Source organism: Bos taurus, chromosome 22 (assembly GCF_002263795.3).
Source record: "Bos taurus isolate L1 Dominette 01449 registration number 42190680 breed Hereford chromosome 22, ARS-UCD2.0, whole genome shotgun sequence".
Classification (NCBI taxonomy): domain Eukaryota; kingdom Metazoa; phylum Chordata; class Mammalia; order Artiodactyla; family Bovidae; genus Bos; species Bos taurus.
Window position 1 is genome coordinate 48,370,021 of NC_037349.1, and position 20,435 is coordinate 48,390,455.

Sequence of the window (20,435 nt, forward strand, 5' to 3'; positions counted from 1 at the left end):
AGGAAGGATGGGGCATAGGGGCTGGCTCCCAAAGAAACCTCACGTCCTACCTCAGCAGAGTTCCCTGAAGCAAACCACCTCTTAGGAGATGAGCCTAGACATGGACAGCACGGGGTCCTCCTCCCCGCTATCCAGCACCAGGGCTACCTCCTCTGCAGGCCATCCTGGTGAGACCCCTAGACCCCACACAGAGAGCTGTCCCAGACTCCAGACCTGACCCTCACAGCAGGCTGGGGGTGACATTCCAGACCTGGGGGGGCAGGGCAGCAGCCAGGGTGCCAGGGGCTCCTAAGGAGCTTCCGGTTTGCCCTGAGGCTCCTGGTTTAGCCACAGCCCAGCAAGGCCCTGTCCAAAGAGCCCCTTCTACGTCCCCTGTCCCAGGCTCCTCGGAAACCCATCCAGTACCCGGCCCGGGACAGCCGCTCCCTTTGGTCCTTTGCAGCCTCTTCCCTGCTCGGTTCCCTGAGTAGCTCATCTTCTTATGTCTCTAAGGCACCCTCTCCCTCAGGCCAACCATGCCCTGTACCAATGCCCTGCTGGGACCCCAGTGGCCCTTGAAATAAAAGACCCAGATTGTGTCAAACTTGGCTTTACTGGAATAGAGAAAACAGGCAACAGGAATCACAATGGTGCTGGCAGCTCTAGGTCCCCTGCCCCCAGCCCTCTCAGCCCCAAGGCCTGGGAGCCTCCTGCCAGGGGCTCTCCCACTAGTCTGGACCAGGAGAGGCCTCCCCTCTGGAAACTGTGTGGGGTGGGAGCTTTCAATGTGCATTTCACTGCCAGCTTCAGAATTAGCAGCAAATGTCCACAATGACAGCAACAGCAACGAGACTGGACTTGACATCTCAGGAAAGGACGTGCAGAACAAACCAGACCCACAGCGCCACAGATTGACAGCAGTCTTGCGACAGAAGACACGACACCAGTGCGCCCGGCCACATGGCACGAGGGGCGGGCGACAGGTCTGCGGGAGGCTGACAGCACGCGGAGGCCCTGCAGGGGCCGGCGCCTTCACTCCCGAGGCTGGAAAGAACCGACTGAACTCAAGTGCTCACATTCTCTGGGAGGACGGTCAAACGAAGGTACCGCAAGAGAGCACAGTTTAAAAACAGCGAAGATGGCCTGCTTCCCGGCCCTGGGTGGGCACCAGGCCAGACACGGCGGGCAGCAAGGGCTGGCTGCCACCCGGGCGAGCCTAGCCGGTGAGCTCCACGGGCAGCTCCCGGCCACACAGGGCCTCCCACTGACGGGCCAGCAGCGAGATGAGCTTCTCTCGGCTCTCCGCGCTGGGGACAAACACCTGCCACTGGACCTCACGGCCCTGGCCACCCCTAGCCGGGCCACCTGGCACCTCCCCGAAGTGGTCCAGGGTGACGCTGCCCATGAGGTCGTGGCCCTGCACATCATCGAAGACCAGGGTGAGGGCCTGTGGGTATGTCTGGTAGCCCATGAGCACGCGGTCCAGGTCCCGGACGCGGCGCCCGTCATCCAGCCGGTACCGGTCCCTCTGTGGCGGCTCTTTGGCGAACTCGGGCAGCGGGTAGTGGACGAAGTCCTCGTCCAGGAGGAAGATCTCGGCGCTGGTGAGCAGGAGCGTCTTGGGGCGCAGCAAGCCCCTGCAGCGCCCCGGCTGCGGCGAGCCCACCTGGAAGGCCTGCACACACAGCAGGATGCTGAGGGCTGGCGCCTTCTCCGGCGCAGCCATCTTCTGGGCCACGGTGAACGTCAGGTCTCCGACCTCCTCCTCGCTGGGGTAGGTGAACTTGACGCGGCTCGAGTGGATCAGCTCATAGTTTTCCATCTTCCCTGAAGAGAGAGACGCCACCAGGGCTGCAGGCTGGAACTGGCCTGTGGTGGTGCTAGGCTCACCAGCAGCCCCAAGCCCCCCAGAGACGGCAGCATGAGTCACGTGACCATCAGAAGCAGCAGAGAGTGATCCAAGCCCCCCTGCTCAGCCTGAGACCCTCAGGCCAGCAGCGCAGAGCAGGGCAGATACGAAATGCATCTGCCGAATGGCTGTGGATTTGCTGGGACAGGGACTCTGCCGTGGAAAAGTCCATGCAGGGCTTCCTTGGTGGTCCAGTGGTTCAGAAACCACTTTGCAATAATGCAAGGGACACTGGTTCGAACTCTGGTTCAGGGAGATTGATTCCACATGCCGTGGAGCCTGGGCCCACAGCTACAGAGCTTGTACTCTAGAGCCCACGAGCCACAATGACTGAGCCCACACACACTGCCACTACTGAAGCCCACGCGACAAGAGCCCATGCTGCACAACAAGAGAAGCACTGCGATGGGAAGCCCACACCAGGACAAAGAGCAGCCTCTGCTCACCACCACTGGAGAAAGCCTGCGTGAGGCAACAAAGATCCACGATAGCCAAAAAAAAAAAAAAAAGCCATGGGAAACTCTGACTGACTACGCAGGAAGACAGCTAGAAGCAGAGCGGCTGCTGGCAGAGAGACGCTGTCCTGGGGCCTGCTGCAGCCCTTGGGGTCGGCGAGGAGACTCGAGCTGGGCGGGGGTACCTGTGGTCTTGTTTCCAAACTCAGAATAGAAGTCTTTGTCCACAGGCTCAGGTGAGGGTGTGCGTTCCAGCAAGGAGAGCACAGCCATGAGGTGCTGGAGGAAGCAGTGGGTCAGGTAGCTGTCCCGCGTCAAGCAGGTAACCACCTGCGCCGGGCAGGAGCCTGCGAGAGAAGGGGACAGGCATGACCGCAGCTCGCCGCTCCCCCGGCCCTGCCCTTGCAGTCTCCTCTAGTGTCCGGCAGGTCAGCCTGGACCTGAGGACCACAGAGCCGGGTCCAGGAAAGCGCACGTGGCGAAGCATCACGGGGCCTGGGGAGACGGCCGTTTCTCAGGCCGGAAGGGCTGTGACATTTTTCTGGAAGGGGATACAGAGGCATTAGGGAAAGAGCTTAGCTTTCTCTCTTCAGGAAGTATGAGTCAGACACATCCTGCCCGGGAGCCCAGGGCCCACTCTGCCCTCCCGCCCAGCTCTTCGCCGCCTCGGTCCCTGGCCTCCCGCTCCATGTCCTGGGGGTGAGTTCTGCTCTCTCAGCAGTTCCTGAAGCGGCTTCCTCCCGCTCCAGTGAACTGGCCTGTGAGCAGATAACTCTGCCTGCAATAACGCACCCACGTATGAAGGTGGAAGCCCGCTGGGGACACCGACCTTCACCCAAAATAGGACAAAGCAGAGCGGCCACTCACCTGTTAGCCGGAAATACTGGTCAAACAGCCCAACGTTGACTACCTGCAGGTCGCTGAGTTTCAAAACAAAGCACTGAGAGATGTGGAAGGGGCTGTTGTTGTAGTCGGTGTTTTTCTGATGCCAGAAATCTGTGACAGGGAGAAAGGGACAGACTGTGGTGGTGGCCGTGCTGGGTGAGCACAAGGCTCCCAGGTACACAGCTGCCTGGAGCAGGAAAGGGTCCCCTTGATGGCCCGGCCCACTGAGAAGCCACCACCACCTCTGCACACACAAGACCTCATGGGAAATGTATTCCACAGTCTGAGCCGTGCTTGGTGTGCTGGATACACCAGGAGTCCTAAGACAGCCACTGGCTGAGGAACCCACCGAGGCCCCAAGAGGCAGAGGCTGCCCAGGCCCTCACGGGCCTGGCTGGGTGCGTTCATGCCTGGCCTCACATCCCTTGTGCCAGATCCAGGAGGATAGTGCTGACATCAACCTCCCTTCCTCCAAGAAGATAGTCTCAGCCCCGTGCAGCCAAACCGCTGCTTCCTCAGGTCACACGGGGGTCCAGAGACAGAAGCCCTCCCATCCCCGCGAGCCCCAGTGCCCACCCTGCAGCGGCTCCGAGAAGTAGCGGCGGAGGCCGTCGTGCAGCACGAAGTACACGGCCTTGGTAGAGAGCAGCACACAGGCTGTCACCTCCAGCCCCGGCATCTGGTAGAACACCACCGATGACCACAGGAGGTGCCGCAGCTCCTCATTTTCCACCTGGACACAGAGGGGCCAGTTGGGGCTGCAGGACAGCAGGTGACCAGGGTGTGCAGCTCCTCCTGCAGGCTTCTGGGAAGGGGGCTCCCACAGCCCCACCGGCGGTGACCTGCTGCCCCGGGGGTGGCATGGGACTCTACCGTGTCGTCAATGAATGTGTAACTACAGAAGAGAGGAGGTGAGGAGTGGGAGACAGTCTGCAGTGGGGTCTGCCCAGGGACCGAGGCTAGGAATGGCCACAGAGGGAGGCAGTGGTGGAGGGGACAACTGGTCAGGTCCTCAAAACCGTGAAGAGCTGAAGCTGGGGGAAAAGCCAGCACGGAGAAGGCTGGGAACCCGAAGCTGAGCCCAAGGCAAGCCTGCTGCAGCTCCGGACAACCGAGCCCCCTTCCTCCACAGGTGCCAGCCCTACCTCAGCAATGCTGCTGTGGAAGAACTCGACCACGGCCCGTCCACGCAGGCTGGCGATGTGCCGGAGAGACGGGCAGGCAGGCAGGTGTGACGGGATCTGATTGTCCTCCGACATGGACCGGATCAGGGGCTCACTTGGGTACTGTGCAGGGGCCTCTGCTTGGGCCAGAGCCTCCACTGGGATCTCTGCTGAGGCCTCGGCCTCCTCGGGGACCTCCACTGGAACAAGAGCTGGCACTGAGGCCTCCACTGGAGCTGGGGTCTTTGCTGGGCTTGGGGCTGAGGCCTCTCCTGGAGTAAGAGCAGGGGCCTCCACCAGGGCCGGGGCTGTAGTCTCTGCTGGAGCTTCTTGGAGATTCTGGTCACTGCTACATATCCCGATTCCCCCGAGAAACACCATATTAACATGTGGGCCCCAAATGCAGACTCCCAGCCCACGTGTAACCTCAGCGTGTGGGGACTGCACGCACCACCCACCACCTCTGGAGTCATCTGGGGATTTCATCTTGGTTTCTCATGGTAAAAGCAAAGGGAAAGGTGCCAGGCCCCTTCTCTTGGGAGGGAGATGGAAAGACGGACCAAGGCTGACACACAGATGTGCCCATGGGCTGAAAAATCATTCTGAAAGGTGGTAAAAGTATCACCAATGCCACTCCAGAGTCCAGAGTGCGGCTGGGACCCTGGGGCACATGGAGTTGAGAAACAAAAACTCAGCCTTTCCTCAGTCTGCCTTTGAGGCCTCCTCAGGTGTCCCAGGATCTCACCCGCCTTGGCCACCACTGCATGTGGCCACACTGGATTTTCCCGTGACTGTTCCAAGCACCAGGTCCAACAACGCTCAGAAAGAACCCTCGTGCATTGAGAGCCCCAACCAGCCTTCACACCCACAAGCTCAGGCTCGTGTCAGTGGGGAGTCCTGGATACCGTCCTCTCAATCCAGCAGCTGTCTGTCGAGAGAGATCCCTGGGGCCCTGATCTTGCACAGGGCCAAATCCCCTCAAGCCTCTCAGGCTCTCCTCCTGTTGGCCTGGGCCAGACAGGCGTCTGCTGGGGTGAAGCAGGGCGCCTGCTTTCTGTATGCAGTCCCCTCTGTGGGCAAGGTCCACCAGGTTTGGGGGTGGCAGGGAAACAGAGACAAGCTGAAGCTTGTCACCACCTGAAGCCCCATCACGGGGGCAAGGAGACGGAGAGACAGCCTCATGAGGCTGCCTCTGGCACAAGTAGCTCCCTAGTACCTGAAGGAATGAGGGGTCTCTACAGAGGGCACGGGACTTGAGCTGGGCATGAGGGGCCCCTGATTCAGCCAGGAAGAGGCTGGATGTCCTTTGGGAACATCCGTTGAGGGGCTGGGCTGGAGAGAAAAGGCAGGGCCTCTGAAATGCTGGGGTGAGGATAGGGTCTCCACTGTCCACCAGGAACAAATGAAGGGCTTCCCTGTCCAGCTGGGGAAGCCCCATCATACATGAAGCTGGGGGAAGTCACAGGAGAAAGGGGCACCCTGAAGGGTACAGGGACCCTCGTGAGCCCAAGGCAGGCATGAATCATGGGTGTGACCACAGTTCCCCTTATAGGCCACTCTACCCCAAGCCCAGGCAGCTCTGAGGGGAGCCAGGCTCAGCAGCAGGAGCAGGGGAAGGAGGGAAAAGTGAGGAAGACGAGCACAGGGCTGCGAATTCCTCCTCTCTCTGCACCTCAGTCTCCCCGAGAAGAGCAGGAGCTCTGCACGGAGAGACCACCCAGCTTACACACTCAGACCTTGCTGCTCTCGGCCAACAAGTTCAGGACTCACAAAATTACACAGAGTGGGCCCCTGAGCAACCCAGGTCCTCCTGAGAAGGAAGGAGTGTATGGCTCACCAAAGGGTAAGGCTTGAAGCTGGGGGTCAGAGGCAGGCGGTACCAGCAGCAGCTCCCCCAGCCCAGCTAAGAAAGCCAAGCACAGGACTGGGAGCCCAGGGGCGAGGGTACATGGGTGATGCCTAAAGGCCATGCTTGGGCCCAGGGGGAGGGCCAGGCAAGGTGGGAGCAGAAGCCTGGAGGCCCAGCGACGCAGGGCTCTAAGTGGCAGAGAAGAGGCCCGGTGTCCTTCCACAAAGAAGGACTTCTTCTGAAGCCTGGGAGATAAGGAGCAGCCTAGCACCAAGCCCGAGGGAGCTAAGGGCAGTGTTGATGGGGGTGAGAGGTTTGGGTGTGGTGAGCGGACTGGTCTCAGCCAGCCCCCTGCTTCCTGGCCCCCAGAAGCCCGTGCTCAGCCTCACCTGGCCCTGCTCTCTGCAGGCTGGCCGTCCACGAGGGGGCTCTGAGGCCCGCCCCCCGTTGCGGGGGTCTTGGCGATGACCACGGTCTTCAGGTCCTGCAGCGAGGCCCGCAGCTGGTTGTAGATGCGCAGGAAGTGGAACTTCTCATGGGGCAGCACAAAGATGGCGGTGACGAAGCGGTAGCCCACGAGCAGCTCGAGCACGTGGCCGTCCGCGAAGGCACCCCGTGGCTGGGTGCAGCTGCGCGTGGGGTCCAGCAGCACAGTGGACAGCGGCACACGGCTGAGCTTGAAGCTGTTGCGGTTGCGGCAGTTGTGGGTGCCCCGGTTGGGCATGGGGTTGAAGTCGGCCTTGATGACGTTGAGGTGCTGGGGCGTGAGCAGCAGCCAGTAGGGGATGGCGGCGGACTTAACGGCCTCGGAGGGCGCGCAGCAGGAGCGCCGCACGGCCGAGCAGAGGGTGCAGCTGGCCCACTCGATGTTGCCCGAGTAGTCCCCAGGGGCCGTCTGCACCATGCGCTTGTCACTGTAGACCAGGTAGACGGGAAAGCAGCCCTGGCTGCGCTCCTGGCAGCCGCCTGCCACTTTGTAGAAGGTGAGCAGCTGGCGCAGGAACTCCTGCAGGCTGGTGTGGCTGCCGTAAAGCACGGGGCTGCACAGCATGGCCATGTGCTGCGGGGCGAAGCAGGCGCGCAGGTCGGCATGGAACTCGTGCAGGTGGGCAGCGTCGGAGATGATGAAGAGCGTGTTCTCACTGTGCCGCACCTTCAGCACCAGGCACAGCTCCGGCATGAGGAAGCCGAACTCGGTGAGGTCGCCGTGCGGGAAGCAGAACACGAAGCGCAGCGAGGAGAGGATGTGCTGGCTGCTGCCCCGCGACTCCTGGTGCGGGATCTCGAAGACAGCGATGCCGAAGTCGGTGAGTACGAGGCAGGCGGCGAACTGGCGGATGCTGCCCTGCACGTGGATCAGGAAGCACCAGAGCACCTTGAGGATGCGGATGTGCTCCAGCAGGAAGTCCTCGTCTGCGCCCAGCGCCCACTCCAGAGCCAGGCGCTCCTCCTCAGCCTCCTCCTCCTCCTCTTCCTCCTCTTCCTCTCCTGGACCACCCTCCTCCTCTTCCTCTGTATCTGGGGGCCCCATTTCGAAGTAGCGATTCTCAGCAACGTCCTCCTCCTCCTCATCATCCTCGCCCTGCTCCCCCTGGCCCTCCTCTCGCTGGTTGGCGGCCTCAATCCAAGCAGGGAGCTGCCGCTCGATAGCCTGTCGGATGAGCGTGCTCAGGCGCTGGATGAAGTCCTGGTTGGTGGCAGTGTAGCCAATGCAGGTAAAGGGCAGGAAGATGATCTGGCCGGACCCAGGCACCACCTGGACCTCTGGCTCCGCGTGCTCGGGGCTGTGCGGGGAGAGGCCAGGTCAGTGGCATGCTGGGCTGGGATGCCCCCACCTCCCACATCCAGATTCTGCTGCTGTCCCCCTGGTCTTGAGGAACCAATGCATGGGTCTCAAAGCCTCCTAACGAGTCAAGCCTGCTCCTAGCAAGCACCCTGATAGGGAGCTTAAGTGCTGGAAGGCTGGGGCAGCCGCACTGCCAGGGCCTCAGACCACAGGCATCCAGTGCAGTCCTGCCCACGTCATGAAGACGCCTCAGTCCTGTGGACACTGGCCACAAGCCCCAAAGGCAGTGAGTGCTCAAGGCCATGGACTAACTTGACAACAGTCTCCTTCAGGGGAACCCAGTGACCTTGAGAGGGGTAGGGAGTGGGACAGGTGGGTCTGAGGACCTTCACATTTAAATTCAAGCTCCTCCAGAGACAGGCAATCTGCCTGAGAAAGAATTCAGAGTAGTAACAGTAAAAATGATTCAAAATCTCAGAAAAAATAATGGAGGCACAGACCAAGAGAATACAGGAAATGTTTAACAAAGAGACAGAAGGTTAAAAGAACAGAGAATAAGTGAAACGAAAAAGACACTAGAAAAAAGTCAAGAGCAGAATAACTGAGGCAGAAGAATGAGTGAGCGAGCTGGAAGACAGAGAAGTGGACATCGCTGCCACAGGACAGAATAAAGTAAAAAGAATGAAGAGAAATGAGAAATGGCCTCAGAGACCTCTGGGACATCACTAAACACACCAACATCCTATTGTAGGGTCCCAGCAGAAAAGAGACAGGGAAAGGGCCTGAGAAAATATGTGAAGAGATTATAGCCAAAAGCTTCCCTAAAATGGGAAAGGAAACAGTCATTCAAGTCCAGGAAGTGCAGAGTTCCATACAGGATAAACCCAAGGAGGAACAGGCTAAAACACATATTACTCAAATTGACAAAAGTCAAATACAAAGAAAAATATTAAAATCAAAAGGGAAAAGTAACAAACAACACACAAGTAAATCCCCATAAGGTTATCAGATGATTTTTCAGCAGAAACTGCAAGCCAGAAGAGAGTGGCACAATATATTTAAAGTGATGAAAGGGATAAACCTACAATCAAGAATACTCTACCCAGCAAGGTTTTCATTCAGATTCAGAGAAGTTTTACAGAGGAGCAAAAGTTAAGAGAATAGACACCACCAATCTAGCCTTACAACAAATGCTAAAGGAACTCCTGGGGGCAGGGGTGGGGGGCGGGGCAGACGGTAAAGAACACATTTGCCAGCGCAGAGCTCGACCCCTGGGCCGGGAAGATCCCTTGGAGGAGGGCGTGACAGCCCACTCCAGGATTCTTGCCTGGAGAATCCCATGAACAGGGGGGCCTGGCAGGCTGCAGTCCAGAACTGGACACGACCAAAGCAACTCAGCATGCACACGTGTGTGCACACGCGCGCACGCGCACACAGACATGCGCGCGCGCGTCATCGGAGGTGGGGGTGGGGAGGCCAAAGCTAGAAACAAGAAAAGCACAATTGGGAAAGCTCAACAATAAAGGCAAACATAAAGTAACAGTAGGAAACCACCCCCACACAAATATCGTATCAAAATCAGCAACCACAGGGGAGTACAAACACAGGAAATCAGAATTACACTTGAAATCGAGACCAGCAACTTAAAACCACCTTCCGTAAAGACTGCTATAGCAAAATCTCAAGAGGGACTTCCCTGGTGGTCCAACGGTTAAGAATCTGCCTTGCAATGCAGGGGACTCGGGTTTGATCCCTCCTCGGGGAACTAGAATCCCACATTCCACACAGCGACTGAGTGCCACAACTTGAGAGTCCGAGTGCCACAGTGAAAGTTCCCGCGTGCCACAATAAGGATGCCACAAGCCGCAACGGGCGCAGTCAAATTAAAAACACAAAAGAATCCAAACCTCATGGGAACTGCAAACCAAACATCTCTAACAGATACACAAACAAAAAAGAAGGAGGCAAATCAAACACAACACTAAAGACAGACATCAAACCACAAGAGAACAAAAGATGACCAACAAAAACAAATCCTAATCAATTAAGAAAATGGCAATAGGAACATGTATTATCAGTAATTACCTTAAATGTAAAATGTAAATTAAATGCTCCAAACAAAAGGCACAGACTGGCTGAATGGATATAAAACAAGACCCATATATATGCTGTCTACAAGAGACCCACTTTAGACTTAGGGACACATACAGACTGAAAGTGAGGGGATAGAAAAAGATATTCCATGCAAATGGAAATCAAAAGAAAGCTGAAATAGCAGTATACATATCAGAGAAAATACACCTTAAAATAACAACTGTTACAAGAGATGAGGAAATGGGATTTCCCTGGTGGTCAAGTGGCAGACACTCTGCGCTCTCAACACAGGGGGCTGGGGCTTGATCCCCGGTCAGGGAACTAGATTCAGCAGACAAAGGGTTCACCCGCCAAAACTAAGGATCGTGCAGGCTACAGCAAGGATCAAAGGTTCCGCGTGCTGCGACCAAGGGCTGTGTGGCCAGGGAAATACATAAATATTAAAAAGACAAGGAAGGACACGACATAATGATCAAGGAATCAATTCAAGAAAAAGATACAACAATTTCAAGTAGATGTATGTACCCAACACAGGAGCACCTCAATATGAACATAAATGCTAACAGTCTAAGGGCTCCCCTGGTGGCTCAGATGGCAAAGAAGGGGGAAATCAACAGTAATACAATAATAGCAGGGAACTCAATGGACAGATCATCCAGACAGAAAATCAATAAAGAAACACCAGCCCTAAAGATACATTAGACTAGATGGACTTAACTAATATTTATAGGGCATTCCATTCAAAAAGAGCATAGACTTTCTTTTCAAGCACACACAGAACATTCTGCAGGATAGATTGTATCTTTGGCCACAAATCAAGCCTCCATAAATTCAAGAAAACTGAAATCACATCAAGTATCTTTTCCAACCACAATGCTGTAAGATTATAAATCAAATACAAGAAAAAAAAAAAACTGCAAAACCCCACAAACATGTGGAGGTTAAACAATGTTATGAAATAGCCAATGGATCACTGAAGAAATCAAAGAGGAAATAAAAAATACCTAGAGACAAATGACAATGAAACATGACAATCCAAAACCTATGGGATGCAGCAAACGAAGTTCTAAGAAGGAAGTTGATAGCAATACAATCTTACCCCAGGACACAAGAAAAATCTCAAACAACCTAACCGTGGGACTTCCCTGGCGGTCCAATGGTTAACAACCCACCTACCAATGCAGGGAACGTGGGTTCAATCACTGGTCCAGGAAGATCTCACATGCCACAGAGCAACGAAGCCTGTGTGCTACAGCTACTGAGCCTGAACTCTAGAAGCCATGCTCCCCAACAAGAGAAGCCGCGATGAGAAGCCATGCACTGCAATTAGAGTAATCCCCACCCACTGCAACCAGAGAAAGCCCGTGCACAGCAAAGACCCAGAACAGTCATATATACACACACACACACCCACCCGCTAAAGGAACCAGAGAAAGCCTGTGCACAGCAAAGACCCAGAACAGTCTGCCCTGTGCACAGCAAAGACCCAGAACAGTCTCTCTCTCACACACACACAAGCCCGTGCCAACATCCAGCACAATCACACACACACATAAACACACACACCTCCTACAGAACTAGAGAAAGAAGAACTCCAAAGTTAGTAGAAGGAATGAAACTATATTGATCAGAGAAGAAATAAACGAAATAGAAATGAATAAAACAATAAGAAACATCAATGAAACTAAAAGCTGATCCTATGAAAAGATGAACAAAATTAATAAACCTTTTTAATTCATTGGGAGAAAAGAAAAGGAGAGGGCTCAGATTAATAAAACTAGAAGTGGGAACTTCTGTGGTGGTACAATGGATAAGAATCTGCCTGCCAGTGCAAGGGGACACTGGTCTGATCCCTTGTCCAGGAAGATTCCACATGCCACGGAGAAACCAGGCCCACGCACCACAACCACTGAGCCCACGAGCAGCAAATACCAAAGCCAGCACGTGCTCCAAGGCCCACAAGCCACAACTACTGATCCACGTGCTGCAATGCCTGAAGCCCGTGCACCTAGAGCCTGTGCTGTGCAACAAGAGAAGCCACTGCGATGACCACAGTGAGAAGTCCCGGCTCACCACAACTAGGAAAGCACGTATGCAGCAGCGGAGACACACAACCCCAAAACTAATTATTAAAAAAAAAAAGTAGGAACAAAAAAGGGTGTTACAGCTGACACCACGGACATACAAAGGATTTTAAGAGTATGAGCAACTATGGGGGGCTTCCCTGGTAGCTCAGCTGGTAAAGAATCTGCCTGCAATGCAGGAGACCCAGGTTCAATTCCTGGGTCAGCAAAATGCCCTGGAGAACGGATAGGTTACCCTCTCCAGTATTCTTGGGCTTCCCTGGTAGCTCAGACAGTAAAGAATCTGACTGCAATATGAGAGAATGGGGTTCGATCCCTGGGTTGGGAAGATCCCCTGGAGACAGAAACAGCTACCCACTCCAGTAGTCCTGCCTGGAGAATTCCATGGACAGAGAAGCCAGGCTACAGTCCACGGAGTCACCAAGAAGCAGATACAACTGAGCGACTGTCACAAGCAACCATACACCAATAAAATGGACAACCTAGAAGAAATTAACAAATTCTTAGAAAGGTACAACTTTCCAAGGCTGAACCAGGAAGAAATAGAAAATACAAACAGACCAATCACAAGTACTAAAATTGAAACTGATTCAAAAACTTCCAACAAACAAAAGTCCAAGACCAGTCGGCTTCACAGGAGAATTTTATTAAACATTTACACAACAGTTAACACCTATCCCTCTGATATTCTTCAAAAAAAGTGCAGAAGAAGGAACACGCCCAAGCTCATTCTATGAGGCCACCAATACCTTGATACCAAAACCAAAGATATCACAAAAAAAGAAAATTACAGAACTTCCCTGGTGGTCCAGGGGTCCAGAATCCATCTTGCAATGTGGGGGACACAGATTCAACCCTTGGTAAGGGAACTAAGATCCCACATGCTGGAGCAACTAAGCCCACGTACTGCAAATACTGAGCCTGATGTTCTGGAGCTTGCGCACAACAGGAGTCCATGAGCCACAATGAAAGACCTTGCACAGTGCAACAAAGATCCTGCGTGCTGCAACTAAGAGGTCGCGCAGCCAAATAAATAAATATTAAAAAAAGAATTAAGGGCCAATAACCCAGAGGCAAAAAAAAAAAAAAACAAAACTCAACAAAACACTAGCAAACCAAGCCCGACAACACAATAAAAGTTCACACACCATGATCAAGTGGGATTTATTCCAGGGATGCAAAGGTTTTTCAATATAAACAAATGAACCAATGTGATACACCACATTAACAAACTGAAGAAGAAAAAACCATATGATCATCTTAACAGATGTAGAAAAGGTTTTTCACAAAATCCCACACACATTTATGGTTTAAAAAGAAAAAAAAAAACTCTCTAGAAAGTGGGCATAGAGGGAATCTACCTCAACATAACAAAAACCACATACAACAAACCCACAATTACCATCATTCTCAAAGGTGAAAAACTCAAAACATTTCCTCCAAGATCTCCTGATGTCCACTCTTGCCAATTTGACTGAACATAGATCTGGAGAGTGTAGTCACAGCAATCAGAGAAGAAAAAGAAATAAAAGAAATCCAAATTGAAAAGAGAAAGTAAAACTGTCAGTGTTTGCACATACACAGAAAATCCTAAAGACACAACCTGAAAACTAGGAGAGCTCATCAACGAGTCTGGTAAATTTGCAGGATACAAAATCAATACACAGAAATCTCTTGCATTCCCACACAGTAACAACGAAAGATGAGAAAAACATTTTACTGGAGTGTAACTGCTTCGTAATATTGTGTTAGTTGCTGCTGTAGAATGAATGAATCAGTTATATGTATACATATATCCTCCTCCTCATGGAGCTCCCTCCCACCCCCGAGCCTACCCACCTAGGTCATCAAAGAGGACCAAGCTGAGCTCCCTGGGCTATACAGCAGGTCCACACTAGCTCTCTTTTAAATGCGGTAGTGTAAATATGTGAATCCTAATCTCTCAGTTCATTCCACACTCCCGTTCCCGCCACCCCCCACATCCACACCTGTTTTCTACATCTGTGTCTCTAGTCCTGCCTGACAAATACGTTCATCTGTACCATTTTTCTAGATTCCACATATGTACATTAACATACAATATTTATTTCTCTCTGACTTACTTCACTCTGTACATCTCCAAAACACAGAACAGCTCATGTAGCTCAAAACCAAACACACACACAAACTATGGATAAAGACCTAAATTGACCTCTCTCCAATGAAGACATACAGATGGCCAAGAGGCACATGGAAAGATGCTCAACATCACTAATTGACAGAGAAATGCAAATCAAAACTACAATCAGGTGAGAATTTCTGGTGGCCCACTGGTTACGAATCTGACTTGCAGCGTAGGCAATGTGGGCTCAATCCCTGGTCCCACGTCATGGAGGAACTACAGCCTTGTGCCGAGACCACTGAGCCCACGCACTCCAGAGCCTGTAGGTCACAACCACTGAAGCCTGCATGCTCTGGAGCCCCCACGCCACAAGCAAGATCTCACGGGCCACAGCTCAGGCCAGAGGCAGTCAAATACATAAAGTAAAGAAAAAAGCTACAATGAGGTATCACCTCACACAGGTCAGAATGGCCATCATCAAAAAAATCCATGAACAACAAATGCTACAGAGGGTGTGAAACAAAGGGAACCCTCTTGCACTGCTGGTGGGAAGGTAAACTGATACAGCTACTATGGAAAAAGGTATGGAGATTCCTTGAAAAACTACGAATAAAGCCACCATATGACCCAACAATACCATTACTGGGCATACACCTGAGAAAACCATAGTCCAAAAAGACATATGTACCCCAAGCTTCACTGCAACACTGTTTATAATAGCCAGGACACAGAAGCAACCTAGATGCCCACTGACAGATGAACGGATCAAGAATTTGTGGTACACATACACAATGCAATATTGTTGTTGTTTTAATCACTAAGTTGTATTTGATTCTTTTGCAACCCCATGAACTGTAGTCCATCAGACTCCTCTGTCCATGTGATTTCCCAGGCAAGAACACTGGAGTGGGTTGCCTTCTTTCCCAAAGATCTTTCTCCAGGGGATCTTCCCTACCCAGGAATTGAACCTGAGTCTCCTGCATTGGCAGGCAGATTCTTTACCACTAAGCCACCAGGGAAGCTCCACAATGGAGTATTACTCAGCCAAAAATTTTTTTTTTTAAGTTCTAGTGACGAGGATGCAGAGAAGGTGATGGCACCCCACTCCAGTACTCTTGCCTGGAAAATCCCATGGACGGAGGAGCCTGGTAGGCTGTGGTCCATGGGGTCACGAAGAGTCGGACACGACTGAGCGACTTCACTTTCACTTTTCACTTTCATGCATTGGAGAAGGAAGTGGCAACCCACTCCAGTGTTCTTGCCTGGAGAATCCCAGGGACGGGGGAGCCTGGTGGGCTGCCATCTCTGGGGTCGCACAGAGTCGGACACGACTGAAGCGACTTAGCAGCAGCAGCAGACGTGGATGAACCTAGAGTCTGTTACAGAGAGATGTTAAGTCAGAAAGAGAAAAATAAACATTGAATATTGACCTATATAGATGGGATCTAGAAAAACAGTGCTGATAAACCTATCTGCAGGCAGGAATAGAGACGCAGACGCAGAGAACAGAGCTGCGGACACAGCAGCGGGAGGAGAGGATGGGATGAGTTGAAAGAGGAGCACTGGAACATCCGCATCACCATGTGTAGAGCAGTGGGAAGCTGCCGTGTAACACACACAGCTCAACCCATGCTCTCTGACAACCCAGAGGGCTGGGACAAGGTCGGGGTGCAGGGAGGTTTAAGAGGGAGGGGCTGTATGTATACTTCCGGCTGATTCATGCTGTTGCGCAACAGAAACCAACACAACATCGTAAAGTAACTCTCCTCAGTGGACAATAACTAAAAAAAAAGTCTTCTGGGATGTCCCTGATGATCCAGTGGCTAAGACTTCACACTCCCAAAGCTGGGGGTCCTGGGTTTGATCCCTGGTCGGGAATCTAGATCCCACATTCCACAAGTAAGAGTTTGTATGCCGCAACTAAAAACTCCCCCGAGCTGCACCTGAAGGGCCCACATGCTGCAGTCCACAACTAAGACCTGGGCAACCAATAAACAAACGGAGAAAATATTTTAAAACTGTATCTCTTAAAAAAAAAGTCTCTAAACAATAAATGCTTTGAGGGTATGGAGAAAAGGGAACCCTCCTACATTGTTAGTAGGAATATAAATTGTTACAACCATTATGGAGAATGGTATAGAGTTTCCTTAACAAACTAAATACAGACCTACTACATGATCTAATAATCCCACTTCTGGACATATATCCAGAGAAAGACTTAATTCAGAAAGATACCATGTACCCCAATGTTCACTACAGCACTGTTTACAATAGCCAAGACAGGTAACAAACCTAAACATCGACTAAACAAACCTAAACACCACTGGCAGGGGAGTAACGGGACACTATTCAGCCGTAAAAAAGGAATGGAAAAAAGGAATGAAAGAATGCCACTTGCAACAGTAGGACGGATCTGGAGACTGTCATACTGAATGAAGTCAGATAAGGACTAATGTCACATATCACTGTATGAGGAATCTAAAAAACAATGGTACAAATGAACTTATTTATAAAAGAGTCACAGATGCAGAAAACAAACTTACAGTTACCAGGGGGAAATGGGGAAGAGGGGTAAACTAGGAGTTTGGGAGTGACATAAGCACACTACTATATATACAGTAGGTAACTAACAAGGACATACTACTGCACAGCACAGGGAGCTCTACTTAGCCCTCCGTAATGACCCATATGGGAAACGAATCTAAACAGTGTAGCTGTAAGTATAACTGACTTACTTTGCTGTATACCTGAAAGTAACACATTATAAATCAACCATATTCCAATTAAAATTTTAAAAAATAATAATAAACTCCTGTACCTCTTGGCCTCTAATGCCCTTGTGAAAAAGGATATATAAAATGCAGTTGGGAAACCTCTTCTGTAAAAATCAGAGTAAACAGTCGAGGGTTTGGAGACTAACCCACTCACATCACTTTTTTTTTTTTTAAAGCAGCTCTTTAAGAATGGAAAAATCAGTTTCCAGTTCAAGATAGTCCCTCCTGTGAGAGCACAAAAAAAATCACAACTAGATGTTGAGCAACCACTGACAGGAGGATGCTGGAAACTACCAAAAAAAGACACCCACATCCAAAAACAAGGAGGGAGATGCAGAGAGAGGGCAGCAGGGCACAATCATGATAAAATCAAATCCTTTCCCACCAGGCGGGTGACCCAAACCTGCAGAACACCACCAAAGAAGTTCTCCCACTGTTTCGAAGGCTCTGAACCCCACACCAGGCTTCCCAGCCCCGGGATCCGACAAAGAAATCATACTCCCCAGGGAATCTGGCCTTGAAGTTCAGTAAGAATTGATTACAACACTTCCACAGGACTGAGGGAAACACAGACTCCAGTCCTGGAGGACACAAACAAATCATTTCATGAAGAAGCTCCAGAGGAAAGGGGCAGTGACCCCACAGGAAGACTAAACCAAACTGCCTGCCACTGCTGGAGGGGCCACCAGGGAGGCACAGCTGGGCAGAGGCTCAGCACAAGGGCAGGGGCCCTGGCAGCAGAAGCCCAGCAAGGTACCCCTTGCCATAAACCCTCCTGGAGTTCCCCATTAATTTAATTAGACTGTTAATTTAAAACATGCAAAAGCAACAAAGGTTTACTGTGCATCACAGGGAACTGCAGTCAGTATCTCGTAATAACCTATAATGGAAAATAATTTCAAAAATAATCTATTTGTGTATGTATAACTAAATCACCTTGCTCTGCACCTGAAACATTGTAAGTCAACTATACTTCAATAAAATATAATTATATATTAAGAAAAAAAAAGAAAAAATAATAGCATGGAACTTTAACATCCACTTACACCAGTGGACGTCGGGACAGAAAATCAATAAGGAAACATAAGCGTTAAAGATACAACAGACCAGATGGACTTACTGATGTTTACAGAGCATTCCATTAGAAAGCAGCAAAATACACTTTCTTTTCAAGTGCACATGGAACATCCCCCAGGATAGAGCTTATCTTTGTCCCTAAATCAAGCCTCAGTAAATTTAAGAACACTGAAAACATCAGGTATCACTGCCAACCACAATGCTGTAAGATCAGAAATCAGATACAAGAAAAAAACTACAAAAACCCACAAATATATGGAGGCTGAATGATACGTTACTTGACAACCAATGGATCACCGAAGAAATCAAAAAGGAAATAAAAAAAATACCTAGAGACAAATGACAATGAAAACATGACAATCCAAAACCTATGGGATGCAGCAAAAGCAGGTCTAAGAGAGAAGCTGAAGCAACACAATCTTACCTCAGGACACAAGAGAAAATCTCAAATAAACAACCTAACCGTGGGACTTCCCTTGTGGTCCAGTGGTTAAGAATCCACCTGCCAAATGCAGGGGACATGGGTTCAATCCCTGGTCTGGCAAGATCCCACATGCCACAGAACTACTAAGCCTATGTGCCACAGCTTTTGAGCCTGTACTCCAAGGCCCATGCTCTGCAACATGAGAAGCTACCTCAGTGAGAAACCCATGCACCCCAACTACACAGTAACCCCACTCACTGCAGCTAGAGAAAGCCTGCACAGAGCAAACACCCAGTGCAGCCACACCCCACGTGAACCAGAGAGAGAGAAGATAAGCCCCAACATTAGCAGAAGGAAAGAAATCATAATGACCAGAGCAGAAAGAAATGATATAAGATGAAGAGAACAGAAAAGGCCACTGAAAATAAAAACTGGTCCTATAAAAAGATGAACAAGACTGATAAACCTTTAGACTCAAAGGGAGAAAAAAAGGAAGAGGGCTCAAATCAAGAAAAGTAGAAACAGGGACTTCCCTGGTGGTGCAGTGCATGAAAAGCCACCTGCCAATGCAAGCGGACACTGGTTTGATCCCTTGTCCAGGAAGATTTCACAGGCCATGGAGCAACCAGGCCCACGCACCACAACTACGGAGCCCAAGAGCAGCAATGCTGAAGCCAGCACACACTCCAGGGCCTACGAGCCACAACTATCGAGTGCCCGGGCTGCAACCTCTGAAACCCATGTACCCAGGCCCTGCGCTATGCAAGAGCCACTCAATGGAAGCCCACGCACTGCAACAGAGAGCAGTCCCGGCCCACCGTAACTGGAGAGTATGCAGCAATACAGAGATAGCACAACCAAAAATTAATTACTAAAAAAACTAGGAATGAAAAAGGGTAGGTTACAACTGACGCCACGGACGTACAAAGGATAAGAGACTACTACAAGCAACTATATGCCAATAAGATGGACAGTCTAGAAGAAATGGACAAATTCTTAGAAAAGTACAACCTTCCGAGACTGAGCCAGGAAGAAACAGCAAACATGAACAGACCAATCACAAGTTCTGAAACTGTGGTTCAAAAACTTCCAACAAAAGTCCAGGACCAGATGGCCTCACAGATGAATTCTATCAAGCATTTAGACAACACTTGACACCTATCCTTCTGAAATCCTTCCAAAAAATTGCCAAAGAAGGAACACTCCCAAGCTCATTCTATGAGGCCACGATCACCCGGATACCAAAACCAAAGATACCACAAAAATGAAAATGACAGGGACTTCCCTGGTGGTCCAGAGGTTACAAATCCACCTTGCAATGCAAGTGACACCGGTCTGACCCTTGGTAGGGGAACTGAGACCCCAAATACTGCAGAGCAACCGAAGCACACATGCTGAAAGCGCTGGGCCCGCGTGTTCTGGAGCCTGGACACCACGGCTAGAGAGTCCATGAGCCACCAAGACAGACCCTGCACGAGGCCACAAAGACCCTGCATGCTGCAACCAGGACGTCACGCAGCCGAAGAACTAAATGTTAAAAACAGGAAAGGAAAACTACCGGCCAGTATCACTCAACACAGACACAAAACATCCCAATAAGACACTAGCAAACCAAGTCCAATAACACATTAAAAGGTTCATACACCATGATCAAGTGGGATTTATCCCAGATGCAAAGATTTTTCAATATACACCAGTCAATGTGATATACCACATTAACAAACTGAAGAATTAAAACCATATGATCATCTTAATAGATACAGAAAAAGTTTTTGACAAAATCCAACACCCATTTACGATAAAAAAAAAAAAAAACTCTCCAGAAAGTGGGCACAGAGGGAATCTACCTCACCAT

The 20,435-nt window shown here is 50.9% G+C and overlaps 1 protein-coding gene across 2 annotated transcripts in view; it reads right to left on the minus strand.

Annotated features, from left to right (window-relative positions):
• Nucleotides 1-573: 573 nt before the first annotated feature.
• The window catches only part of NISCH (nischarin), a 62,264-nt gene continuing 42,402 nt past the window's right edge, over nucleotides 574-20,435 (minus strand). For both annotated transcript variants that reach the window (XM_024983241.2, XM_059880088.1), the window contains exons 16-21: nucleotides 6,630-8,024; nucleotides 4,374-4,740; nucleotides 3,805-3,961; nucleotides 3,211-3,339; nucleotides 2,529-2,690; nucleotides 574-1,806 (exon numbers count right to left, since the gene is read on the minus strand). In XM_024983241.2, coding sequence (XP_024839009.1) covers nucleotides 1,196-1,806; nucleotides 2,529-2,690; nucleotides 3,211-3,339; nucleotides 3,805-3,961; nucleotides 4,374-4,740; nucleotides 6,630-8,024 — 2,821 coding nt within the window. In that variant the 3' untranslated portion in view covers nucleotides 574-1,195. The remainder of the gene's footprint in view (nucleotides 1,807-2,528; nucleotides 2,691-3,210; nucleotides 3,340-3,804; nucleotides 3,962-4,373; nucleotides 4,741-6,629; nucleotides 8,025-20,435) is intronic.